Source organism: Rhizomucor pusillus (genome assembly GCF_041956525.1).
Source record: "Rhizomucor pusillus strain CBS 183.67 unplaced genomic scaffold VTP01scaffold_1, whole genome shotgun sequence".
Classification (NCBI taxonomy): domain Eukaryota; kingdom Fungi; phylum Mucoromycota; class Mucoromycetes; order Mucorales; family Lichtheimiaceae; genus Rhizomucor; species Rhizomucor pusillus.
The window spans coordinates 1,190,523-1,215,919 of NW_027192143.1; the positions used below are offsets into that span (position 1 = coordinate 1,190,523).

General features: G+C 43.9%; 10 protein-coding genes and 1 non-coding gene across 11 annotated transcripts; 6 read left to right on the plus strand and 5 right to left on the minus strand.

Annotated features, from left to right (window-relative positions):
• Window positions 1–61: 61 nt before the first annotated feature.
• Window positions 62–2,832, plus strand: VTP01DRAFT_525 (uncharacterized protein; the record flags this gene model as incomplete). The annotated part of the gene is made up of 12 exons (XM_069384021.1): window positions 62–230; window positions 298–421; window positions 478–592; window positions 657–784; window positions 840–901; window positions 953–1,090; window positions 1,162–1,334; window positions 1,392–1,694; window positions 1,757–2,006; window positions 2,068–2,303; window positions 2,373–2,443; window positions 2,508–2,832. 12 exons carry the CDS (start codon window positions 62–64, stop codon window positions 2,830–2,832), a joined length of 2,094 nt encoding a protein of 697 aa, XP_069244945.1.
• A 94-nt stretch (window positions 2,833–2,926) lies between these two features.
• VTP01DRAFT_526 (uncharacterized protein) lies at window positions 2,927–7,520 on the plus strand (the record flags this gene model as incomplete). Its single annotated transcript, XM_069384032.1, has 24 exons — window positions 2,927–3,047; window positions 3,108–3,157; window positions 3,216–3,339; window positions 3,399–3,461; window positions 3,526–3,664; window positions 3,720–3,888; window positions 3,947–4,049; window positions 4,110–4,137; window positions 4,207–4,241; window positions 4,306–4,334; window positions 4,396–4,500; window positions 4,561–4,858; window positions 4,915–4,976; window positions 5,044–5,453; window positions 5,509–5,621; window positions 5,690–5,751; window positions 5,818–5,956; window positions 6,018–6,157; window positions 6,218–6,256; window positions 6,325–6,432; window positions 6,496–6,585; window positions 6,643–6,746; window positions 6,819–7,263; window positions 7,323–7,520. The coding sequence occupies 24 exons, from the start codon at window positions 2,927–2,929 to the stop codon at window positions 7,518–7,520; spliced, it is 3,174 nt and encodes a 1,057-aa protein (XP_069244946.1).
• Window positions 7,521–7,573: 53 nt separating this feature from the next.
• Window positions 7,574–8,972, minus strand: VTP01DRAFT_527 (uncharacterized protein; the record flags this gene model as incomplete). The annotated part of the gene is made up of 7 exons (XM_069384043.1): window positions 7,574–7,926; window positions 7,983–8,022; window positions 8,082–8,270; window positions 8,324–8,353; window positions 8,419–8,624; window positions 8,691–8,720; window positions 8,774–8,972. The coding sequence occupies 7 exons, from the start codon at window positions 8,970–8,972 to the stop codon at window positions 7,574–7,576; spliced, it is 1,047 nt and encodes a 348-aa protein (XP_069244947.1).
• A 170-nt stretch (window positions 8,973–9,142) lies between these two features.
• VTP01DRAFT_528 (uncharacterized protein) lies at window positions 9,143–9,538 on the plus strand (the record flags this gene model as incomplete). Its single annotated transcript, XM_069384054.1, has 1 exon — window positions 9,143–9,538. The coding sequence occupies one exon, from the start codon at window positions 9,143–9,145 to the stop codon at window positions 9,536–9,538; it is 396 nt and encodes a 131-aa protein (XP_069244948.1).
• Window positions 9,539–9,652: 114 nt separating this feature from the next.
• Window positions 9,653–11,680, plus strand: VTP01DRAFT_529 (uncharacterized protein; the record flags this gene model as incomplete). The annotated part of the gene is made up of 3 exons (XM_069384065.1): window positions 9,653–9,855; window positions 9,914–10,841; window positions 10,901–11,680. The coding sequence occupies 3 exons, from the start codon at window positions 9,653–9,655 to the stop codon at window positions 11,678–11,680; spliced, it is 1,911 nt and encodes a 636-aa protein (XP_069244949.1).
• A 516-nt stretch (window positions 11,681–12,196) lies between these two features.
• On the plus strand, window positions 12,197–12,279 carry VTP01DRAFT_t1. The gene has a single exon. It is a non-coding gene; the product is annotated as a tRNA-Leu (tRNA).
• Window positions 12,280–12,962: 683 nt separating this feature from the next.
• On the minus strand, window positions 12,963–15,894 carry VTP01DRAFT_530 (uncharacterized protein; the record flags this gene model as incomplete). The annotated part of the gene is made up of 12 exons (XM_069384077.1): window positions 12,963–13,415; window positions 13,479–13,721; window positions 13,790–14,002; window positions 14,079–14,172; window positions 14,234–14,436; window positions 14,504–14,518; window positions 14,591–14,727; window positions 14,797–14,946; window positions 15,012–15,117; window positions 15,179–15,232; window positions 15,303–15,394; window positions 15,453–15,894. The coding sequence occupies 12 exons, from the start codon at window positions 15,892–15,894 to the stop codon at window positions 12,963–12,965; spliced, it is 2,202 nt and encodes a 733-aa protein (XP_069244950.1).
• A 1,257-nt stretch (window positions 15,895–17,151) lies between these two features.
• On the plus strand, window positions 17,152–21,885 carry VTP01DRAFT_531 (uncharacterized protein; the record flags this gene model as incomplete). Its single annotated transcript, XM_069384088.1, has 20 exons — window positions 17,152–17,166; window positions 17,223–17,298; window positions 17,362–17,400; window positions 17,459–17,529; window positions 17,579–17,650; window positions 17,707–17,786; window positions 17,843–17,921; window positions 17,972–18,089; window positions 18,151–18,407; window positions 18,461–18,625; window positions 18,681–18,947; window positions 19,010–20,011; window positions 20,069–20,444; window positions 20,504–20,574; window positions 20,636–20,812; window positions 20,869–21,012; window positions 21,095–21,334; window positions 21,397–21,574; window positions 21,644–21,804; window positions 21,868–21,885. 20 exons carry the CDS (start codon window positions 17,152–17,154, stop codon window positions 21,883–21,885), a joined length of 3,606 nt encoding a protein of 1,201 aa, XP_069244951.1.
• A 286-nt stretch (window positions 21,886–22,171) lies between these two features.
• On the minus strand, window positions 22,172–22,609 carry VTP01DRAFT_532 (uncharacterized protein; the record flags this gene model as incomplete). The annotated part of the gene is made up of 1 exon (XM_069384099.1): window positions 22,172–22,609. The coding sequence occupies one exon, from the start codon at window positions 22,607–22,609 to the stop codon at window positions 22,172–22,174; it is 438 nt and encodes a 145-aa protein (XP_069244952.1).
• A 360-nt stretch (window positions 22,610–22,969) lies between these two features.
• VTP01DRAFT_533 (uncharacterized protein) lies at window positions 22,970–24,772 on the minus strand (the record flags this gene model as incomplete). Its single annotated transcript, XM_069384110.1, has 3 exons — window positions 22,970–23,923; window positions 23,998–24,347; window positions 24,439–24,772. The coding sequence occupies 3 exons, from the start codon at window positions 24,770–24,772 to the stop codon at window positions 22,970–22,972; spliced, it is 1,638 nt and encodes a 545-aa protein (XP_069244953.1).
• An 87-nt stretch (window positions 24,773–24,859) lies between these two features.
• Window positions 24,860–25,313, minus strand: VTP01DRAFT_534 (uncharacterized protein; the record flags this gene model as incomplete). Its single annotated transcript, XM_069384121.1, has 2 exons — window positions 24,860–24,984; window positions 25,067–25,313. 2 exons carry the CDS (start codon window positions 25,311–25,313, stop codon window positions 24,860–24,862), a joined length of 372 nt encoding a protein of 123 aa, XP_069244954.1.
• Between the last annotated feature and the right edge of the window lie 84 nt (window positions 25,314–25,397).

Genomic DNA, 25,397 nt, shown 5'->3' on the forward strand with positions numbered 1-25,397 from the left:
TAGTCCGCAAAGAACGACAACCTACTCGTTCTCTCTCTTTGCTCAACTCCTGTCCCTCCTAATGACATCCACACTCGACCAATCTACCTGCAATGACTTGTTCACGCAACTGGTTGAACAGGGCATTTCCCTGGGCTACCTGGAAGGCATTTCAAAGACACTCGATCGAGAATGGTTCCTGAGCAAGTCATTTGTGCGCGACGAGATTAAACGATATGTCACGGCCAAAGGTAATACTGTAAATACATCCTAAAACAGTATAATGACTTTATATGGGACATTGGTTCATGCATTTAGGGAGAAGCTCTGTACAGCAATTGTCTGGTATGCTGAATGTGGAGCACAAGCTCATTTATGATGCATGGTCTGTGCTGGCGCCAGAAAACGATTGGACCATTGTGGATGATATTGTTCTCGCAAGGTAATCCTTCTGCCTTCAAATAGCTCAACGTTTCCAAGCTTACAATATAACGTCAGAGAATATCTTGATTCTCTTGAAGAACAAGTAACGGCATACATCAGAGAAAATGGTATCGTATCAGCGGTTACATGCGCCCAAAAATTTGGTCTTCCATTTTACTACATGCTAGAGGTAATAAGCTGCATGAAAATACGAATGCTGCCGACCATGCCAGTGTATAATACAAACTTTATAGTTGCTTGGCAAAATTGTCTCTCAAGATCAGTTTGTGAAATTTCCGCAACTCCCAAACATTATCATGACTATTGATTACGTCGAAACGTCAAGAGAAAAGATAAGTAATATGCTCAAGAATGCAAAGGAGTATGTATCGGTTTGTTGAGGTATTACGACGCTTTCTAAGTCTCACACCTATCAGACCATTCGATGTAGTGCAGTTCCAGAAATCTGATTTTGAGTCTGAAGAGGAACTCTTCAACGGTATGTGGTCTACGGTTATCGAATAAACAACTGCAACTAATATATATATAGTGCTTTTTGTCGAACAGATACATCAAAGCCATGGAACAGTGCTTAAAAGAGGAGGAAAAGATATCTACGTGCCTGATGAATACAGAGACCGTCAGATAGAACTTGTGCGCTCCTTGTTGAATGCGTCAGGATATATAGGTACGTTCTTCGAGCTTTTTCTATCCATTTGTCCAAAAATTTCCTTTATTAAAAATATAACGGGTGAATAGAATACAGCACTGTAGAAGAAAACTATGGTTACATGGCTCCAAAGGAACTATTGCGCCAGATTGAAGCTGGTATAATATTGTTAGACAGCTGTGCTGTTACCAAAGGCAAACTCGAAACGCTGGTCTCGGCAATTCAAGATGATCTTGACAATCAAGGCTGGTCGAATGTTACGGTAAAAATATAACCAGGAAGCAACCGCTACCTTTGCTGATTTCACTGCCTTGTTTAGCAACATATACCTTTCATACTTAATACTTCTGATAATGCAACTCTCCAAAGCATTTGTGTTAGTCGTCTGCAGGATTCAGCTTCGCCAAGACCGCGCAAAAAGGGTGCGAATGCAAACGCACCTTTCATTCTCGATTCTGAACATATCGTCACACCAAACTTTTTGCAATCCACTATGGCTTCCCTGCAGGCATATATTAATCAGCGTGCGCGACAAGAGCTGCAGCAGGAGAAGAAAATGCATAGCGCGAGAGGGAAGAAGAAGCTGAATAGCGAGATATCCGCTGAATTGGCGATTAAAGAGGCAAGTATACATATCTCTAACCTTGCTGATGATGGACCATTATTTGACTGATCTGTCAGTAGGTCAAGAATGAACTTGTCAAGACTCTCCAGTTTGGCAACGATTTTGCATCTAGCATCGCACAGAAGATCACACCATCATTGTCTGTATTATTGACCCAAGCAATTCGAACCGTTTATGCGCTTCCAACCACGAATGCTGCCACCGAAGATGGCGCGGTATTGGAAAGTCATTTGAAAAAGGAGGAAATGGTTATAAAAGACATGTCAAGAAAGATATTTTATACCTACAAGGCTTCACGAATATTTCAAGGTAAAATTTTATATCGAAATATATTCGCAGTTTGCTCTAGAGTACTTAGACTGGATTGTAGACAACGATGCGCGAAAAAGCTTAGAAAAGTACATCCTTCGTCAGCTAGGATTGGAACTAGTGTATCATCTTGTTTTGAAAGCATTGCTGGAACGCCAAGGACAAGTGGACGAAGAAGCAGAGAAGGTTGACGACGACGTCAAGATAAGAGCATTAATTGAAGAGTATCTACAGCAGACGGCATCAGAATCTTCAAACCTGTTGCGAGCCCTTTATAAATCGGTCTCGAGCGATAAGGTAGGCTTATCTAAATTGTAAAGACGGCACTGAGCGACGATCAATAGACAATATAAATATATTGTATAGAGGGCCGAGAAATTTATTCAAATCATGCAAGAAGTTGTGACTGATAACTGGCAGGATCCTGATATCCAAAGGTAAATTGCTCTCTTTGTATACTTGGAAGCCAAGTCAGTTTCTCACAGTGGAGGAACGATGTAGGGAAACTGTTGAGAATATGCAGAAAACACTCCATCAGCAGCTCGTAAATACTCCAGTGAACGCTGAGACCGCTCCATCCATACTTCACCTCTCGAGCATTGTTTGCTTTCAGTCTTTATACCACCTTTCACTTTTCGTGTCTGGCAAATATGTTCCACATATCATCAAGCAGATATCTCTGAAGCTAGAGTCAGAAACGGCTAGCTTATTTAACAGCTGCTTGGAGACTGTCATGGCGAGTCGAAAACAGCAAGGTAACTTAGACCTTGATCTGATAAATAGAGTGCGGCAATGGGCGCTTTTGACCTGCGGCCCCAATGAATAAAAACTGTGGTGTGTGAAACCTGTCAAACCTTTGGAGGTTGCTGGAAATGAATGGCCTCAATCAAAGCAGCTGGTTCGCGTTCTCGTGCAACCTTATGGACTATAACAATCCATTCCTTCAATCCGATCCTCCTGCACGACCACCAAGAAGCAGGAGCCCTGCTAACGGCCATGAACAGTCTTACGGACGAGCGATTGACTACTCCGAGATTGAAGGTTCTGCAAGATGCTTCATTGCAAGCGTATTGTCTAGTCGCTAACTCCTGCAAACTTTAGCCGTATTGGAAGACATCCATAATGGTTGGGACTTTATGCTCGAAGAAGATGTATGTCCTGCTATGTACTCGTTTGTGAGTGCTCTGTCTAACGCCTTGACTATATAAGTTTGACCCTGTAACGCTTGCTCTGGCGCTTATGGACGACAGTTCGGTCGGAAAGGGCAAGGACTTCAAAACCTTTGTGAGGATGCTTCAAAACCTGGATGCGGCACTCGTCTCAATTGTGGATGGTAACTATTTCCTGTAACAAGTGATTACGATCGACAAACTACAACGAGGATAAAAATAGACTATTACAAGGGATTCAACCATTCAATCGGTACCTTTGGCAGAGTGTTGCAGCATATCAATGGTAAGTTTGGATCAACGATATCCTCTTTATTTGCGAAAATATGCTGAATATGGAACAATTACAGATTCGCAGTCAAAGGTTGCTACTATGAAGAGCAATCTGAAGAAATGCAAGCAGGAATTATTGGAAAAGAGAAGCGATCTGTTGAATATGTGGGCCAAGAGCGAACAACATAAAGAAATGCTGAGCATATTGGAATCAATGTGAGGATTTGAGGAACAACTGCGTTTCGGCTTTATGCTCACCTGAATGATGTAGAGAAGAGATCCGAGCGACACCCGAAGCGTTGGAGAAAATGATAAGCAGCAAGCATTTCCTATCTGCTGCTAATTTGTTGATCCAATCGTTCAAAGCCGTAAATAGCAAGGAAATGAAGCAGATTGGCGCTTTGGACGATCTACGACGGACCATGACGAGCCAGAAGAATGTTTGTCTCTGCAAACTGCTACGTAAATCATCGATCTTACTGACGGTTTCGATGCTAGGCTCTCTACGACACATTAATTGAGGAACTACATAACCATCTGTATCTGAAGAGTTCCTACTGTGACAATCGATGGTCTGCATATGTATTTGGTCAAAGTAGCTGTGAGTAAGCCAATTGATGCTCACTTTGATGTATTTTTACTGACAATGCTCGTATTACAGTGCCTGAATCTACTGTTAAACCGCGAAGGTAATGCGGTGATTTTCATCAGCAAGATACCTGCATTTGCTCATATATTCGCATATATTATATCTACAGCTTCACTCAAAGCGAGCAGAGCGTGTCAAACAATGGTAAATGGGAGGTCAATAATGGTTACCAGACTGCTCATTAACCTCAAAATACACACATTATTAGATATGTTTGCTGTTGATGAGAACGAGATAGTAAGTGGCTATAAAGAACAACACAAGTTCATCATCTGATCTCTTTAAAAAATTTGTCTAGTTGGTCGAAGATACCGAGAAAAATCCAGAATCGGATTCTTACTATTACATGGAGATCATTATGGAATCGCTTGCAGTACTGGGCGAGATACCCGCGGCATTAGAGGTATGAAACTTGTATTCCCCCGATATTCCGACCACCGAAACTGAACCAAAACATGGATAGACAATGCAAGAAAGACTTCCTTTGGAAATCCATAGATTGGTGGATAAAACAATTAGTCAAGTGGAAGAGAGACACATGAATCAGCAAAATACCACGAAATCGGCTGCAGAAAAGATAAATGACAGCGGAGACATCTATTGTCTTGACAAGGCAAACAATGAGGCCAAGAATGAGATATTAAAGGACCTTCTCTGGACTCTGTACTCGAAGATGGAGGCTGTTCTGCGAGGCTTCCGCTTTACAGAGACATGCGCACGACGGATTAAAAAGAGAATGATCGCAGCACATCAACTGGATGGTAAGGTTGCGTCAAACTATAAAGAATAAGGCTTTCTAAAGCAGAAAAATATATAGAGAATTCAGATGTCTTTCACATTTTCCATTTTCATGAAATCTGGAGACCCGTACAGGCAGAGGTGAGGACATGCATATATGTGTATGCAGCACTGTAAACTATGATATACTTACATACTTGTTTGATAGATTCGGACTCTTCTTCAAGATTACTTGACCACTCAGGAACGGGCTGCAACTAGTATACAAACTTTAGATGAAGCTTCATCTGCCAAATCTTCCTTTTCAGGACCGCGTGATAAACCCAAGCAGCTTTTCAAGTTTACAGAGACTCCCGAAGATCCAGCATTGGCCGTGGAATACAAAGCAGTTCAGGATAAACTCTACATGTCCTTTAAGAAGCAGGTGCCAGGTTTTGATTTGTATGGTGCGCAAAACCAAGATCCTCTGCTGCATAGCAGCATTGTCGACAAGTATGCTAGCGACATGGCTTCCAAAAGTCACAAGCTGCTGGTCAAACCGGACGCATACAATGTTAGCGTCTTGTTAAAACCGACAATGGCATTTCTAGAGCACCTAAAGGAAGTTTTCCCGAGCTAGTAAGTCTGAACTACCGCCGGATCGTCGTCCAAAATGCTGACCAACACTTTCTAGCGACGATCAAAATGTTGAAGGCTTCGGTAGCTTCCTTGACGATTTTGCTGTCAATGTCTTTTTACCTCAAATAGAAGAAAAGGTTATGCAACTAATTAATCAGGCAACTGCAGGTAAAAAGATCATCATCATCATTGCTGTAAGCAAATAGATGTCGTGTTCATAAAATTATATTATCTAGGTACGGATGCCTTTCAAGATGACCGTAATTACAAGAACTACTCCAAATACCCTATTACAAAGGTAATGTACATATGCTCTAACACAGACTATCCGAGAGATCTCTGACACGCAACAATCCGCCTTTAGAGTGCAATTGCACTTATAAGTGTGATCCAAAGCTTGTGTCGTACTATGCATGCCATGCCATTTCATACCGAGGAGTATGTGCGCATGATTGAAGTGGTATTGCTCAAATATTATGAAAAATGCTACCAGTGGTTTTATGGTGAGTAAGAATATATGCGTATTTAAAAATATACGTTTGACTGATACTTTGAGCATCACAGCGACGGTGGCTAGAGGTAAATCTTATGACGAAAAGAGCGAAAGCACAACCGAAACAGATATCAGTACCAGTGGCGATTGGGCCCAAGACGAAAGTCTTGTCGCACTTTTGGCTCAAAACCCATACTTCAACGATGATACAGTAAGAGGCCATCCATATATCGAAAAGCACTCGTACCTAAGCGGTTCTTTGTTACGTTAGCGTGCGGATTTTGAGTTTGTCAAGGCTCTGAATCAAGCGGTAAGATCCATGCAATGGAACCCATTTTTTTTGATCACCATGTGTCTCATCTAGATAGATGATTTTAGGAAATTACCATGGAATTTAAACTGAAAGAAGACAGGCAGTTAGAACCAAGCGAGCTTATTTTTGAATCTAAGCGCCTTGTTGCTCTAGGAAGATTATACCACAGTTTGGTAAGCTTTCGCGAAGAATATTGGTGTATTGCATTACCTGTATCTAAATATTTCCCGTTGCAGAAATGGTTCGTGCGCGAGATCTGGGAGTTACGGACACCGGGCGACGCAAATGGACCTGATACCAAGCCAGCCAAACTTCAATTTGGAGAGGTAACAAAAGTTATTCCCACTTCATGAACCGTCATGATTCTTATAGGTGAGAAATAGACCTTGACCTCCAGGAGATGGTCGCAAGATAGGCGAAAAGGTTCACACTCATCGGCAGAGGACAATCAAGTTGTCATGTTGCCGGTATCCGGTGAAACATCCAGGTGGGCAAGAAAAAAAAATCTACATATCCCGATGCAACCTGGTTTTCTGACAAAGATATGTGTTATCTCTAGACGTTTTGATAATCTCTTGACTACATACCAGCAATTAGCAGAAACGTGCCTGTTCACGCTGAGACTCGAGAATAGATGCCACACAATGTACTATCTCGAGATGGCTGTTCGCGATGGTAATTATTATTTGGAGGACGAAAGCTTCGAACCTGATCCATATGTCATCACGCTCAACTCGGACTTGATGGAGATGGACGACTGTATTACGGCTTCTTTGCCACCAAAAGACGAGATGTTTGCATTTGACGGTTTACCGGCGCTTATAGTACATTTGCTCATAAGCGAGGCAGCTTACATCAAGCGAATGAATGCTAACGGCGTTCAAAAAATGATGCGCAACATTCTAGCATTGCAGCAGAATCTAAACAGTCTCGTACCACCATCACAAAGCTCAGTGCTGGATCGCGCTCGCGAGTATTATCAATTATATAACCTCGGAAGCGAGGTAAGAATAAGTCATGATCTGTATACAAACTATTGATCTCCTAAAACGATACTTTGAAGGGCATTATACAAGCCATTAACGACAATGGGCCACGGTTCACTTTTGATGAATATCGCGTAATCCTCGGTTTGATCCACGATGTTAAAGAAGATGGGGAGAGCAATGCACAGGAAACTGCGAGCGCAGATCGCTCAAGTAACAGTTACAGCTCGTGGCTGCTAAAGTTAGACGATATCATGGCGAAATATGAGACTTAATATACATGGAGGGTATACGGATACGTTGCTGTATACTCTACACAAGCTTTTATCTATTCTTTCTTTTCATTGCTTGTCTCGGTATCATCTTCGTCTTCGCTGAGGTCTTCCAGATTTTTCCAGTGGTTTAGCAATGTCATTGCAGTGACAACTGAGCGAAGAGATTGACGGGAATTAAAGCCTTTGCGGACATTAGGTACAAGGTTGGTGACTGCTCGGCGGCCTTCTTCTTTAGCGCCGGTGATCCATGGATGCTCTAGTGCTTCTTTAGCGGTAATACGCAAATTCTGATCCAAAGTCAGCAGACGGTCAATCATATCCTTTGCTTGATCGGAAATATCCGCCCAGTATTCTTCATCGTATTCATATTTGCCAGCCATGATACTCTCAAACAGAGCTGCTTGGTCTGTTTTCAACGTATCAGCCACACAAGCACTCTTTACATCGCACGCTACATTTTACCTTCTCCCCAGAAAGGCGTGTAGCCACACAACAGTGTGAACTGCAAAGCGGGCAAATGAGTCCATGTATTACGGCCGGGACGCATTTGCTTTAACGTACCGTGATGACACCAACACTCCATAGATCGACGGGTTTGCCGTGACCGATCTGCATCAATACTTCGGGCGCAACATAGCCAGGAGTGCCACATGCAGTCATGAGGATATCATCGTGGCTTTTTAAGATCTTTGACAGACCAAAGTCTGTAATCATCAGGTTTGCGTTCTCGTCGGTTGTTTGGAATAACAGCTGCGATGCTTGTTAGATACAACCAGGGATTCCAATGTAAGAAAACCACTCACGTTCTCGGGCTTTATGTCTCGATGTACGATCTATGGAATGAGTCAGCATTTGTTCTTCCCTGTAGTAACACAAATGTATGCTCTTTGTTACTTACATCATGGTCGTGAAGATAGGCGAGACCTTCCAGCATCTGTCGGACGAGATTTGATGCGTCTGCTTCGGTGTAGTTTCCTTTTTCCAACAGTTGCTGGAATAGTTCCCCGCCTCTTGCCAGATCTGTCACAATATACACAGCTTCCTTGGATTCATAAAGCGCATGCATAGAAACGATATGCGGATGGCGGACTTGTTTCAAGATGTCTAGGAACAAAATCAACGATCAACCCTTGGTGTGCCGACGAGTGTTTGCTACTTTTTATCTGTTACCGAGCTCGCTAGTCAGCATATGTTCCTTGCCTGAATGAAATGTTAAAGTTTGGCGTTGATGCAAGGAGTAACAAACAACAAACCTTCGATTGCCTTCTTTAAAATAATCTTCAAAGCGTAGGACTCCCCCGTTGAGCGGTGGACACACTCCTTGACTACTGCAAAGGAGCCCACACCCAGTGTTTTAGACGTGACCTTGTAAACGGCCTCAAGATCCGGAGGGTACGCCTGCTCATTATCCTTTTCATGTGTACGCTTGAACAGCGTCACTATACGTTTCATGAGTGGGTTTTTCTTCATCTTGCACCGAGATGGAAACGAGGGAAGAAAAAAAGTTTGGGACTTTGATGGTTCCCAATCACTTTATGGTGCACATTTTTTGATACGCCGCACGCTTGGCACGGCATGAAGCCGACCCTTTTTGCCACCTTCTTTCACCGTTTAGCCGCCCCATGGAGCGCGCAAGAAGAATAGTGAAATGGACAGGCTCATGGCTAGACATTGCTAGGCAGCGCTTGTACCTGAAACGAAAACACCGTTTTCGGTGGAACTGGAGCTGGAACAAGAACAGTACGCGCCGTGTCAGCAGGAATCGGCCAGGAGTACAGCTTGCCCTCAGCATACCTATTACAGTCAACTTGAACGACGGTCTCTTTACAGTCGTCAAGTTACGACCGTATCAAATCAACCTTGCCCTCGTATGCACGCTTGTGGGACTCGGCTTGCTATTCTTCATGTCCTACCAATTCGGAAGACTCATTACCGTTTTGGAAACATCTCTGATCGGATTCGACGATATGTTACGGCCAATTGCAGACGTTGTGAATAGGATAGCCAACTGGCTATGACAGACAGTGTGGGGAAATTTTTCCTGCTGAGTAAGGGAGAATCGCACATTGGATGGGACAATTTATGCTTTGTCTAAACTCCTTCTTTGCCTTCTCACAGCTCTTTCTACCGCAATGCCCTTCACATTACTAGTCGCCAACCGTGGAGAAATTGCAATCCGTATCCTCGGCGCTGCTGCTGAGTTAGGTATGCAGACCGCAGCTATCTATGCTGATGAACAGGACAAGAGCCACTGCGCGTTTGCGGATGTATCTGTCAAGTTGAAGAACGCGGCTTCGTTCCTTGACCCTCAGCAAGTCATTGACGCCGCGAAAAGGTAATAACTGAATGAACAGTTTAGTGTCATTCTCTTAAACTTCCTCCCCACCCTTTAGCGTCCAGGCAATGGCTATTCACCCCGGGTACGGATTTTTGTCTGAATCCATGGAATTTGCAGAAACATGCAGTCAAGCAGGTATTCTATTTGTCGGTCCGTCTGTATCGTGCATATCAGCAGTGGGGGATAAAGTGTCTGCGCGCCAAGTGGCCAAGGCAGCTGGCGTGCCTGTCATACCTGGCACTGAGCAATCCGTCTCTGATCCTGCCCAAGTGATGACTTTTGCTAATACTTTTGGATACCCTATCATGCTCAAAGCACGTGATGGCGGTGGCGGACGAGGTATCAGAATGGTGCACAGCGAAAGTGACGTTGCCGAAGCTCTGCAACGATGCATCAATGAATCTCCTTCCAAACAAATTTTCATTGAAAAAGCAATTGTTGGAGCAAAACACATTGAAGTTCAAATACTTGGCGATCGCCACGGCAATCTGATCCATTTGCTGGAGCGCGACTGTTCTGCACAGAGACGGTACCAAAAGATTGTTGAAGTGGCTCCGTGTCCAGCATTAAACGACAAGCTCCGCTCAGATATTCACAATGCAGCAATTAAGCTCGGCCGCTACATCAAGTACGATTCAGCAGGAACTGTCGAGTTCCTTGTTAAGCCAGATACCAACGAGTTTTACTTCCTCGAAGTCAATCCTCGCATTCAAGTCGAGCATACAATCACGGAGCAGATCACCCAGGTGGACCTTGTCCAGTCGCAGATCCGTATAGCCAACGGCGAAAGTCTCAATCAGCTCGGTCTGAGCCAATCAACTGTCCACAATCCGCGATTAGTATCGATTCAAGCACGCATCGTTGCTGAGAATCCAGCGAATAACAACATGCTTTCAGTTGGGAAAATTACTGCGGCCTCGTTTCCACACGGTCAAGGTATCCGTATCGATACCTGGATTAGACCAGGATGCGTTGTACTGCCGGTAATTTAAAGAAGCAGTCAGTCAAAAGTACTATGAGAATCTAATCTGCTTAATCATAGTCTTTTGACTCGTTACTAGCGAAAGTGATAGTCACTGGGCAATCTTTCTCGGATGCTGTCGCCAAGCTCAAAAATGCACTTCAACGCACACACATCTTGGGCGTCGATACCAATATTGACTTTGTTCTTGCGCTTATCACAAATGCCCATTTTACTGGTGGCGTTATGGAGAGGCTACATATCGAAACTCTCGAGGAGGAAATGGAAAGGCTTATCCAGGAGAGCGCCAGCATTGCAAAGAATCGACGACGTTTACATGATGTTTCTGCAACAGTCGATGTAACCAAGAATAATGCTTCTGCAGCTCCAACGTCTCTTACATTCAAACCAGGCGATGCTTTCAACGTAGAAGTCAGTGATCCTAACGACAAGACAAATACAGCGACGGTCCATACGCTACAGATCGGAAAGATATCAACGAACAACTTTCCCGATGAATTCGTCGGTGAGATTCAATCCGCCTCAAACTCGTTACCTTACAATCCTCTGGCGATTTCTGTCACTCGCAAATCAGCCATCTCTGGTATGCGACGCAAAGCATCAGCACGTGCGCCATCTGAAATCGCAACGCCTATAACTGGCATAGTGGTTGAACTCAACGTCAAAGAAGGCGAGACTGTTGAGACAGGGCAACAGCTATTTGTCATGAGCGCAATGAAGATGGAAACGGTAGTTAGAGCTACCGCTGGCGGTCGCGTTGATAAAGTATACGCAAAGGTCAATGATCTTGTAGAGGCTGGCGATCTAATCGTCGAGCTGGTAAAGGAGAGCAAGCTGTAGAATCAGAAATAGATTCATACATTATCAGTAAACCACTGTTTCGATCTTGTTTGCAGATCTTGGGAACACTTCCTTCTTTCTGTTGCTCATTCTCGACAGTTAAATCCAAAGTTCTCATAAATTACCTGTAACGGTCGACGGCAATCTTGGACAGTATGTTCATATAAATAACCAAGTCTGAAATCAGATAATGAGAATGACATTACGAACAATGACGAGTTTTACGGGGAAGTCTGACGGAAAATAAGATGGCACAGCAACCCTTCCTGGAGTCCTGCATGAATTGGTATCTTTGCTTCATGCCAAGTACTCAGACCTGGTTTCAAAGCGGTCCACTTGTCATGTATACCTCGTGACATTACGCATCTAAAAGTTGCAACAGCAAGTATATGATCCTATGTATCGTAAAACACGTAAAGATCCTGAATTTCTACGCGTTTTACGCGCTTTTTCGCGCGTCAAAAATTTTGCAATAGTACTATGTTAAATTTTCAAATCTCCGAAAAAAAAAGCGCGGGAGAGATGGCCGAGCTGGTCTAAGGCGTCAGGTTTAGGCCCTGATCTCTTCGGAGGCGTGGGTTCGAATCCCACTCTCTTCAGCCCTATTGAGACATAAATGGTCTCTTTTTTGATTATCCAGTACTTTTTTTCTCCTTGTTTTTCATATAGTCAATTCGTTGCAACGCCTTTCTATTGATATTTCCCATTATACAATACTCTTTAGAACTGACTCCCTCCTTTCTCTATACAAAATCATCCTCTTTATTTAGCCACATCCAAAGGGTATGAATACCTAGGAGAAAACGCGGCATTTAGCTACCTCATCTATTCGTGGTGTAATCCTTTTCTATGTGGCTCATAGACGTAAAAAAAAAAAAAAAAAAAAAAAAAGAAGGGAAAACGGTCGAGAGTGGAAAAAGACAGCAGACGATGTGCTCCAGTACTGTACATGACCACAGATTCTACTTTTTACAACAACGCCGATCTGACTACGCAGACGAAGGATCGCAAATAAGACAGAAATCTGTAACTAATATGATGTATGTTTGTGCTTAATGCAATTAGCATTTTTTCGTATACAAAACTGTATATAGACAATATTCACAGCTACTATGCAAATACAATGATTGAAAGGGATGTTTGAGCAGTGTTTTTATTCCTTTTTAAAGTATAATAGATAGACCATTACGGTCAATAAGTATTTATTGGAATGGAAAGTAGTAACTACTAGCTGGTGGTATACCTAGTACTATATCTGCTCATCCTTAATGTGACCTTCAGATCATTCTGAGACATTGAAAGTTGCGGTATGACGGATATCACGGCTACTAGCGCCAACCAAAAGTTTGAATTCGCCAGAAGGAACAACCCAGGATTGTTTCGTGGTATCCCAGATACTCAACTCTGTCTTGGTGAATTTGAAGCTGACCTTACTCTTCTTTCCGGGCTTGAGGAGAACCTTTTCAAAACCGCGAAGGACCTTTGGCGGCTCTCCTGCGGATTCAGGGAAGGAGATATAGGCTTGGACAACCTCGGTGCCCTCCATATCACCTGTATTCTCGACAGTTACAGATGCAGATACCTTGATCTTATCTCCCTTGCCAGATGACTTAACCTTGAGATCATCAATCGCGAAGGTGGTGTAAGAAAGACCGAATCCAAATTCAAACTGAGGTGTAATGTTTTTGGCATCAAACCAGCGATAACCGATCAATAATTTCTCCTCGTAGACAACCTTAATAATGCCATCTCGTTAACACCATTGTCCGAAAGACAAAGAATGGTAAGGTCTGCTTACGTTATCCTCAGGTGAAGGCTCAGCAGGGAAGTCTTTTTCAGGTGCAATGGTATACGGAAGCTTTCCTCCGGGTGCATAGTCACCGAATAATACGTCTGCGAGAGAGTTACCGGTCTCTTGACCTGGAAGTCCTGGCCAAACAAGTGCCTTGATATTGGGGTGGTCCAGCCACGGCATATCAATTGTACCCACAGAGTGAATGACAACAATAGTGTTTTCATTTGCATCAGCGACTGCTTTAATCTAGCACGTACTCAGTTAGTCAATGTCGCTGGGAAACGTTTGCATATTCTGAAAGTTGCCTAACGTACCAAGTTATCTCCATTATTCCACAAGGATACATTGTTTCGGTCACCGACGTTGCCAGCTACGGTGATATATTGTTCACCAGAGTCCGAATTGGCAAACACTATAGCAATATCGCCTTCGGCTGCCACCTTTGCCGCTTTATCAAGATTCCAATCGTCAAGAGTCGATACGATTTCCCAAGATTCCGGAGCTCGAGCTTTAATACCATCGATAGGCTGTAGAAATCAAACGATGATTAGCAAAGACCATACATTTTTTTGGAGTATATAATACAGCTGCTTATACACTTACAGTCACTATGTATGGATATTTGGTTGAACCAGAGCCCCAGCCTTGAGCAAGGGTGCCATTATCGCAACTGTTTGCGCTGCAGGCATTGAGGCCACTAGCAGTTATGAAAGATTAGATGTACGTCGCATTGGGCCTTGAAAAATATAAAGTATTACTTTGGATCCGGACCGGCATCACTTCCGATAATGGCCAGTTTCTTGAGGCTATCTTCCTTTAGAGGTAAAATGCTATCCTCGTTGCGAAGTAAAACCAGCGACGCACGACCCATCGCTCGAATATTTTCCTTGTGGTTTCCTTGGACGTCAAGGTCTTGACCGACGCTTGGATCAAACATATTGAAATTAAGAGGCGGATAGTCCTGCATAGCAGTGTTAACGACTCTTGCAAGCGATAAACTCTTTCAAATCTGTAAACTTTTTTTTTACCTTATCCTGTCCAACCTGTTTTGCGTAAATCAATATCATAATCAGATAAAGCTCTGACAGACATTAGCATTACGTCTCCATTATTACCTTATACCAGCTGGCGGCAATGCGGAGAGCCATATCGTGGACTCGTGATTCGTCCACTTCTCCATTTTTGACGGCATCCGTGAGGTTCTTTCCATACCAAAGGCCACCGCCGGTAATGCTTTGATCGTTGGCATCGCCTACATGTATATAAATTGTATAAATAGGAATTTCAAATTTAGCAATGGATTTTTGGGTAAAGAACGTACCTGGCATGCTCATATCCATTCCATTGTTAGCACTGGTGGCAGTAGAATGTGTAGCCCACCAGTCACTCATGACAAAGCCCTTGAAATCAAGTTCTCCCTTCAGAACATGGTTCAAAGTATAGTCATTTTCGCATGCATAAGTGCCATTAACTACACAAAAGAGCTCAGTATTGACCATAAACTTGCTTTCGTGTTTTCCATCAATTCATTGATACCTTTATTGTAAGCGCACATAACAGCGGTGACGCCGGCCTCAACTGATCGAGCAAACGGCCAGAGATATATTTCATGATACGTGCGATCATCCATAACGGTAGATTCCTACGTTCCATATGGTGTCTATGTTGAGTAGTAATAGTGAAACAAAATAGTGCCTTCGTACCGTGGAGCGATTGAGCTCTTGCTCATTTCCGATATAATGTTTGGCAGTAGCCATCTATGTAAAGCCATTAATGATATGTAAAAAGCTTAGCGAGTAGTAAAATAGAAGCTAAAATGAGTCTTACCACGCCAGAGCTCTGGATACCAAGAATCGTCTCTGCAGAGACTATACCAAGTAGATATGGATCTTCGCTACCAAATTCCCAGTTGCGTCCGGCTGTAGAAAGTTATTTTAGAATCCATTCATGCTTATTGCAAAGTGAAAAGGCTCTTACCTCTGGGACTTCTCATGAGGTTCATACCAGGACCTAGCTGCACGTTGACTCCCTTATCATGGAATTCGGCACCCATGTACTGCCCGCGTTGTCGGATGAGATCTCTATCAAATGATGCACAAGAGTTGATACCGGTCACAAAGGCACTCGTGTTCAGCGCTTCACGAAGACCAATAGGTCCATCATTCAAGCATAGCGCAGGGAAATACGGATCCTCCACAGGGGCGGTATTGCCTTCGCACGGGCCTTGCTGATTTCCAGTGCCGGTTGTTAGATTGACTTTTTGCTCCAGGGTCATTTGTGACAGCAGCTTCTCAGCCTTGGCATAAGCTTCTTCCCATGTCAAGACATTGTAAGGTTTGTCTGTAGGCCTTGCTTGTCCTGATTGGATCGTGCCTAACAGGATCAGGCCCCAAAGAGATATATTAGCTAGCGAACGCATGCCTCGTTGGTTTGACTGCAAAGTTCTTGATTTTTGAGCGTTGTACAGCTTCTTTTATATCTGTTTTCCTTCGGGAGCACACTGAACCTTTTTGCGGCCACAAAGGTTTCCATCGAAGTCTTTACGCGGCTGAGAACGAGGATGTCACTTTGTTGTCTGCTCCCAAGTACCCTGGGAACGCGGGTTACTGTTTCAACGCAAAGATTACTAATTCATAAAGTAGGACCCTTGATTGCATCTCTTCGGGTGATTCCGATCACCAAACTTAGGAGTGTGATGCGTGTACGATGATAGACGTGCACTATCACCATCGTTGTTTCTGATAATAGCAACATACATAAAAACATCAAGGACTTACTACGTCCTTCTTCCTGCATTGATCGTACATGACATCTACAAGGCTGTACGGTAACGAATTTTCTGGTAGCACAGGAAATTCCCCGGAAAAAATGTTCCATAAAGCTAATAACTTTGAGACGATCCCGTTGCGTTACGTGAATACCTTTTTCCCCAAAATGGTCAAAACAAATCGATGCAATAGCTACAGTAGTTTTTTCCCCAATAGATCAATTGTAGAAACTGGGCATAGCAACCGATCGTAATTTATCGAATCGCGTACTAGAAAAGCGATTATGATTATCTATGAATTTCCAACGTACGAGGGTGACAACATATTAAACAGGTTTCCCCACACCTATCCTCGTGAGAAACAATCGAGTTAGCATTATGCAATCGGATAATTTTTTTCATGGGAGATGTTTGCCCTTTATGCGACTCTGCAGATTACCCTGCCAATAGGATTTTTGCCAATAAAAAACATGTCCTTCAAGTCTTTCCGCATCCCTGTTCCACCAGGTATGGTACGATGACAAATATTCGCGGCGTCAGCTGTTCTAAAACCCGCACATATGTAGATGGACCTGCAAGCCTGTTCCAGTGCTGCTATCATCAGCCTCCACAGCCTTTACTAATACGAAAGCTTTTGGACGTTTGGCCAATCGTATTAATATTATACAGCTTCAGTGACAGCGTTGTTGACAAATACAACAAAGGATACTTGGAAATATAGTGGTTTATTTGTTCTAAAAATAAGATTCCTAGTGAAAGTTTCCAAGTGTCTAGAACCTAGCCTTTGCGCGACTTAATCACATAGGAAAGTCGGTATTTTAGTGCCTGGCGGAACGCGCGAAACGGGCGCGTACGTGAAATTTCGCAAATTCGCGCAATACGCGACTGCGCACTTTCGCTCTGCTTTCAATGTACATAAAGCAGGTAAGTAGAAAAGCCTTTATGCGAAAGCTCGACCGACGTTTACAAGATTTCTATAGATCACTATACAAGGTTTCAAGTCGTACAAGGATCAAACGACTTTTGATCCTTTCAGTCCAAAGTACAATGTCATTGGTACGCAGCGATCTAGAACATTTACTGCTTAATACGAGAAATAACCTTTAAGGTGTACTTTAGTCGGCAGAAACGGTTCAGGCAAAAGTAGTTTCTTTTCAGGTACGCTGAACGACTAAAAGGCAAAATGCTGAAGCAGAGGATCTCACACTTTTGTAAGCGATCCGTTTCGTTCTCGGCGACGATGAGTATCAAACTCTACCAAAGGAGAAAAGACAAAAACTTCTTCATGTAAGGCTATACGTTATGGACTCTGGAACGGTTAATAACGCCATTACAGGAAGGGACAGGATCAGCCACAATCTCTGCTTACGTAGAGATAGTATTCGATAATTCTGATAACCGTTTTCCGGTATGTATGCATCGTTAAGCAGGGATTCCACAGCAGACAATGACTTCATAAAATAGACCGGAAAATCCGAAGTTGTATTACGGAGAAGCATCGGCCTCACTCTAGATGAATATTCACTAGACCGCAAAAGCGTAACGTAGGTGTGGAGGAAATGCTGTTCTCTGATACACATGGCTAATAGGATATGGACAGAAAATCAGATGTGATGAGCTTGCTTGAGAGTGCCGGTTTCTCTCGGTCGAATCCGTACTACATTGTACCTCAGGGCCGGGTATGTCCATTCGTATCTTCAATCGACCTTTATTAATAGATCCCAAACAGATTACTTCGTTAACCGTGGCTAAAGACGAAGACAGATTGAAATTGCTCAAGGAAATTGCTGGTACACGTGTGTACGAGCAAAAGCGAAGCGAGAGTACAAAGATTATCGAAGAGACTGGCAAGTATTGATTTTAGCGCGGTGCTTATCTGAATCCTTTCCTGAACAAACGTGACTGTAGATGCCAAACGAAATAAGATCACCGAAGTTCTCGAGTATATCCAAGAAAGATTGAGGGAATTGGAAGAGGAAAAGGAGGAATTATCGCAATTCCAGACTTTGGATCGTCAGCGCAGGTCTTTGGAGTATACTATATATGCACGAGAGCAGATGGAAACAAACGAAAAGCTGGACGAATTGGAGGAAAAGCGACGACGGGATCTGTCAAATGTGGAAACGAAGCGCCAGGAGTATGCCGACAATGAAACAGCTCTGAATGTAAATTTCAATCTTGTGTGATGGCAAACTAGTATCTTAAAATTTTCCCTTAGGATCTCGAATACAAATGCCGAGATGTCAAACAAGCTCTAGAATTGTTAGAAAGTGAAAAGACTGAACTACAGACAGAACAGGAAGAAATTTTGAAAGCAAAAGCACAATTGGAGCTACTGGTCAAAGATCTGGAAGATGGCCTTTTGAGTGAGGAGCAGTATAAAGTAAGCATGAATACGAAATCTCCTGTAAATTACTGTGGTTAACGTTCCTATACAGGATAAAATAGCAAGCCAGCTTGCAGCTGTAGAAGAGGAGATTACGAAAGCACAAAAAACTATCGCTAATTTGATGCCACATTTCAAAAATCTGCAAGAAACCGATGATCAAGTCCGTCAACAATTGAAACGACTCCAGATAGAGCAAGAAAGCATCCATGCTAAGCAGGCACGGTTTTCTCGATTTAATAACAAAGCTGAAAGGGACGCATGGTTACAGACAGAGATATCTGATGTTCAATCGAATCTTACTGTTCGCATGAATCAGGTACGGCAAGGATAAGCAGGAATAAAACAAGTTGATTTGAATTTGACTGTAAAATGCTTTAGATAACTATTCTGGAAAAGGAGAAAGCTGAAGCAGAAGCTCAGCTTGCCGAGAGAGAACAAAAGATCCAGGCATTCAGAGCAAAGATTCAGGAACGCCTAGAAGCTCAACAACAATTGGCTGAGAAAGAAAGTCAGTTAAAACAGCAACGAGATGAAGCAACCGAGCAACGTAAAACCCTGTGGCGCCAAGAAGCCAAATTGGATTCTGTGCTACAAAATTGCAAGGAAGAGATCCGGAAGGCAGAGCATAGCCTATCTTCATCCGTTGATAAAAACATCAGCAATGGAATAGCAGCCGTGGCTCGTATTGCCCAGGCACAAGGCATCAGCAGCAACGTCTTTGGACCAGTTTTCGAGCTATTTGAAGCAGATGAACGATTTAGAACAGCTATTGAAGTTGCTGCTGGTGCAAGCTTATTTCACGTTGTTGTCGATACCGATATTACTGCCTCAAAGCTTCTTGACGTCTTGAACCAAGAGAAATCTGGACGAGTTACATTTATCCCTCTGAACAGAATCAAGCCAAAAACAGTCGAATATCCCCAGGCAGATGATGCAATACCCTTAATACAACGACTGAAGTTTGACCAAAGATTCCAACCAGCATTTGAGCAGATTTTCGGCGGTATATTGGTCTGTCCCAATCTCGAAGTTGCTGCCAGCTACTCAAAGTCTCATGGCTTGAACGTTGTTACGATGGAAGGCGATCGCGTGGATCGGCGAGGCGCTTTATCAGGTGGCTATGTTGATATTCGAAACTCACGACTCGAAGCTGCACAGAAGCTAAAGGCATGGCAGACGAAACTCGCAGAAGAGAAATCACGTGGTGAACGTATCAAAGCCGATATTGTTCAGTTGGACCAGCAAATAACAAGTATCTTGGGCGAACTGCAACTCATTGAGACGCAGAAGAAGAGGCTTGCAATTCAAGATGAAGCATACAATTTCGAATCCAAACTGCGTAAAGAACAGTCGGCGCTGACCGAGCTTGTCTCCTCCAAAGTACGTTTTATCTAAGATTGCAGTCGCACGGGGCTGTTACCTAACCCTGCGTTGTAGGAGAAGTCATTGACTAGCATAAGAGAAAACGCTGCTATTCTCGAACAAAAAATTGTAGCATATCAAAACGAAATGAGTACTGAACCAACACAGACTCTAAGTCCTCAAGAACAAGAGCTTTTGAACCGAAACAGCATGGAAATGGAAGCTCTGAAGGAAAAATTGAAAGAGACTGCAGGACGCAAAGCTGAGCTCGAGAGTCAAATGACAGCACTCAAAGAAAGCCTGAAGAACAACCTCATGCGACGCAAACTCGAGCTGCAGAGTAAAAAGGACCGAGCGATCGCCAACAGCAACGGCGATGAGCTTGCGCGCAAAAAGAAAGAGGCTAGATCCGTCGCCAAAAAGGAAGCCAAGCTAGCAAGGAGAATAGCAGGTGGGTTCGAAAAGGAAAAATGTACGCATTAACAAAAAAGGCTAACAGGAATGGAGTAGACATTGAAAGGGAGATTGACAAGCAGCAAGACGAGCTGGTACGGGCTTCAGACTCGTTGGAACAGCTTAGGGTAAAACCTAGTGACGACATCCGAACTGCTGCAGATGTACTAAAATTTTGGGTATTTTTAGACAGAGCAAGTACAAATTGCTCAAAGTATAAGCAAATCGGAAAAAGACCTTGAACGGTATTTACTTCGGCGTTCGCTGTTATTACAGAGAAAAGAGGACTGCAACGCCAACATCCGAGATCTGGGTGTTTTACCCGAGGATGCATTTGAAAAGTATGCAAACCTCAGTGTGAACAAAGTAAGGGAGCGACGCACAAGAATTGCTGGCCCTATACTAACGATTCAGCACTATAGTTGCTGCGTCGTCTGCACCGGACAAATGAAAATCTGCAAAAATACAGCCATGTCAACAAGAAAGCATTTGAACAGTATGGTGTATTTACTAAACAGCGGGACCAGTTGACCGCACGCAAGGCCGAATTGGACAAGTCAGCAGAAGTAAGGAGAGGCGGATAAACAAAGCCTTGCGTCGTGAACCATGCTGTCTCTCGCTCACACATACACGCACATCATTTGCTAGGCTATCCAATCGCTTGTAGACTCTCTTGACCGGAGGAAGGATGAGGCTATCCAGCGCACGTTTCGGCAGGTATCGCGCAATTTCTCAGAAATCTTTGAAACACTGGTCCCCGCCGGTCGAGGAGAGTTGATTATCAAGGAGGAGTTACCACCAACACAAGACATGGAGATGGAACTGGATGGATCATCCGGTTCTCAGAACGGCACGTCCGTGGAGCGCTACAGTGGTGTATCCATCAAGGTTAGGACCAGGGACCCGCATACCGTCATTATCATGGACTCTGAATCTCCATTTCTTTTTAGGTGTCATTTAACAGCAAATCAGATGAAGGCATGATCATGCAGCAGCTATCGGGCGGCCAAAAATCGCTAGTCGCACTTGCATTAATCTTTGCCATCCAAAAATGCGATCCAGCGCCATTCTACCTGTTTGACGAGATTGATGCGAACCTCGATGCGCAGTATCGCACAGCTGTAGCAGGTAAAAAGAAGAGAACGAGCAGATAAGGATGTTTAAAGAAATGCAAGGCTGATAAACGATCCATTATAGAAATGATATGCAGATTGTCTGAGAAAGCTCAGTTCATCATGACAACGTTCCGACCCGAACTTTTAGCAGAAGCGGACAAATTCTATGGCGTAACGTTCCAATCAAAGGTTTCACGGATCCACGCTATTTCCAAAGAAGATGCGCTGGGATTCGTGGAACAGGTAAGGAAATGTGCCCGTGGTTTGCGGTAGGCTGAACGACTCAACACATGCACATAATTCTAGGAGCACCTTGCGCAATAAATAAAATAAGCAAAAAGTTGTGCGGACCACATGAACCATTCTTCATATTTGCATGCTGTTGTTCACAGGGCCAGGTTTACATTGCTATGCTGTGGTACAAAATAAAAATGAAAAAGGAAAGCAATGCGAACAAAAAATCAAAAGGAAAGAGAGAAAGTGTTGAACTGAATGTTTGTGTGCACGAATGTATGTATAATACGTAGGAATATATATATACGGCGGGGAAGAAAGTGAGAGAGAGAGAGAGAAAAGGGAGTTGGTTGATTTGGACATTCGGGATAGATTACTACAGCTCTTGCCAGGTCTGACGCCAGGAGGTAGCTGGGAAGAGATAATCGATAGGAACTGCAAGCACGAGCTGCTGCTTAGTATGTCTTTGTGGTGGGGACGGTGATGGACGTGTTGGCAACGACAATGGCGGCGGCGGCGGAGGCGGGGGAGGTGGTGGAGGTGATTGCTCTTCCTCTTCTTCTTCTTCCTCCAACATCCACTCGTCTTGGTGTAGCTCATCAAAACATGCGTCCAGCCATATTTCTTCTTGAGCTTGTCTGTCATGCTGTTGCTCAATCGTCCAGGGCACCAGGCATGTCAAAAGGATGTTGCGCACTAGGACTTGGCGGCGCAATCCTGGTTCGGTGCGAGACCGTTCATTTTGATATAGCTTGAAGAGTGATATTTGTGTAATATGCTGTTGCTTCTGGTCGTTGCCGTCGTCGTCATTCATTTGCTAGAGTGCAACCATCGCCTCTTTGACACGGAAAGGAGGCGAAAGAAAAAAAGCAGTCAAGAAGGAAAAAAGAAGAAAAAGAAAAAAGAAAAGGGGTTGGGGAAAGGGATTTGGCGCATGATGACACGACGACAGAAGTCTTATATTTTATTTAAGCATGGCACCATCCGGACGATGTGAATCGCAAACTTTCCATTTTGGATAAGAAAGGAGTTGGGGGAGGGTGGGTGTTAGTGACCAGATTTCAGCAACCAGATACCAGGTAACCTAATCGTTATCATTTTAGTCCACGTTATTCCACAGAACTCTCTAGAACTGGCAATAGAACAAGAAAGGGAATTTATTGAAAACAAAGCTCTAAGAGAGCAAGCCTACACTGTATAGAATTTCAACAAGCACCCGTAACAGGCAGACTGCCAATAGAACGACCATCAAATAATCTGCTACCATGAACCCTTTGTTCTTTACTTGTTCGACAGTTGACGCCTGCGTTGAAGAAGAAGATAAAGACGAGGATGCTGGAGTCTTTATCCCCATGACGTCCTCCATGGGCCCTTCCTGGAACAGCCTGCCGAGCTCTGTAATCAAGAACTCGGCCCGTTTTCGTCGTTCGACAGACTCCAATTCCCGCCGCAAGGCCTTCTCCCGCTCAAACATGTCTCTCTCCATCAACTTGCGTTTCTCGCTCACGTAACGTGAGATCCACAGATTCATATTTTGTGCATGCCGAGTACGCAGCGCATGTATGCGGTCTACTGTCTCCGCAGCAGTCAAAGTGGAGGTTGATAAGAGTGGCGTCGTGGGCTCGTGTGAGGCCATGATTTGCGTAGCTCTCCAGGAGACAAACTTGCGCGCCGTTGTGTGACGAAGATTTTCGGTTTCCCTATAGAACAATACATCTTTAAGCTGCCACAATTGATTGCTCCGCGGTGCATCGCTATCTGATGATGACCGGGTTGATATTGCAAATGGAGCCATGGAGCGATACACATGTATTTCATTTTCGCGCAGCTCCCTCACAACATCCAGTTTTAGCTCCTCTTCTTGCTCTGCCGTGAGAAGATCGCACTTGACGATAACCGGAATAATATTGCATAACTGGTGAATTGCTCGCATATATTCTATATCCACGCGCTTGATCCGATTCAATATGACGTAGAGACACACGTCGACGTGCGTGAGAGCACCGTATGGATTATGCACCAGACGGATCAATTCTGGTGTATTGGGCTGCAATGGATTCAGCAGACTGTTCGTTTGCTGGAATTGACGCTCGATATACGTTGCTACACTAGAAATCACCGTTTCTGCCTTTTTAAGATACAGCCTTTAGTAGAGCCTCCTTTCCCAACGAATAACACCGTATAATTGCTTTCGACGCTCACATCGAGACATGCTCCATACCCTGGGGTATCGATAAAACAAAGGTTACGGATATATATTTGCTGAATGTCATCCGCCACCCACACTGGAAGATGCGTCACAGTGCTTGCATATACCTCCTGGATGACGTGATCTATGTCGCTTGGCGATTGCCTAAAGTATTGTTGACGCTGATATTGCTGCTGCGGGCGATATTGCTCTCCATCATCGTCAACGTTAAGTTCGCCATCGTCACTATTTTCGTCGTCGTAGAGATTGGTAGATAACGTTACGACACTGTGGGTGGCAGTTTCGCAGGATATAACCTCGGGCATGTTTGTCAAGGATCGGATCAGAGCAGTTTTGCCTATACCTGTTTGTGCGCGCATACATGCGTACACACAGATGATTCTTGTCAAGCAAAGTGTAAGCCGATAAAACGGGCTGCATAATTCGATCAATACCAGAATCACCGCATACTATCACACGCAAGTGTCCTGTTTCGCCACCACTTTCAGGTATTTCAGACTGCTGTTCTTGTAAGGTCACTCTAGGCACAACTAAATCTGCATTGCTTTCTGATATGGTATCGCCTCTTGCAGAAAAAGTGCCCGGTGTTGTTGTAGCAGACAGCTCGCTAGATTCCGCAGACGATCGTTTTTTCCAGTGTCGTCCGGGCCGGCTGGACAGCGAAGCCGCGCTGCTGCTTGAGCGCAATGTAGTGTTTGCCAGTTTATTGACAAGTACTTTGCTTCCTTGTAGCTCATCTTGCAATGATTCGCCGTCAGAGCTCGTCATCAATAACAAAATACACGATAAGAAAAGAGCTGAGAACAAAGACCGCAACATGCACCCATTTTGTTGCTATCACATGATTTGCTTTCTTTATTCCTTCTTGTTGATGTTGCTCAAGACGTTTTCCTCAAAAAGTTTTCTTGCGCGCGATGGCAAGTCTGAATTAATGATGGTATGTGCAGCATTCTGGACGTGCGCGTTCCAAGAATCCTTGACTGAAAAGATTGTTTCAGCGTTAGTTACCACAAAGCAGCATGCAAGATTATTATCTAGTCACGTCTGTTTCCCACTACTCACCAGAAGGCACCAGTCGGTCAGAAATGTAACTTGAAGACTCGCTGAGAATAGACCGCGTCTGTCGTCCACTTTGCGAATCGACCAGGGACTTGTTTGCAGCACCAGAGGCGACATTGTCGAGTGTCGTCTTTGCATCTCCTAGACGTCGGCGAATGCTATCAGTGTTGCTCGTAACATCGTCTCTAAACTTGTATGTGACGGCGGCAACTGCCAATGCGCCTGCGAGAATTGCTACTGTCCGTGCCATTTCAAAGAAGAACAAACAAAAGGACTTCTTGTTCTTGGAAACAATTTCAAGTCCGCTTCATATCTTGACACCATGCACATCTAG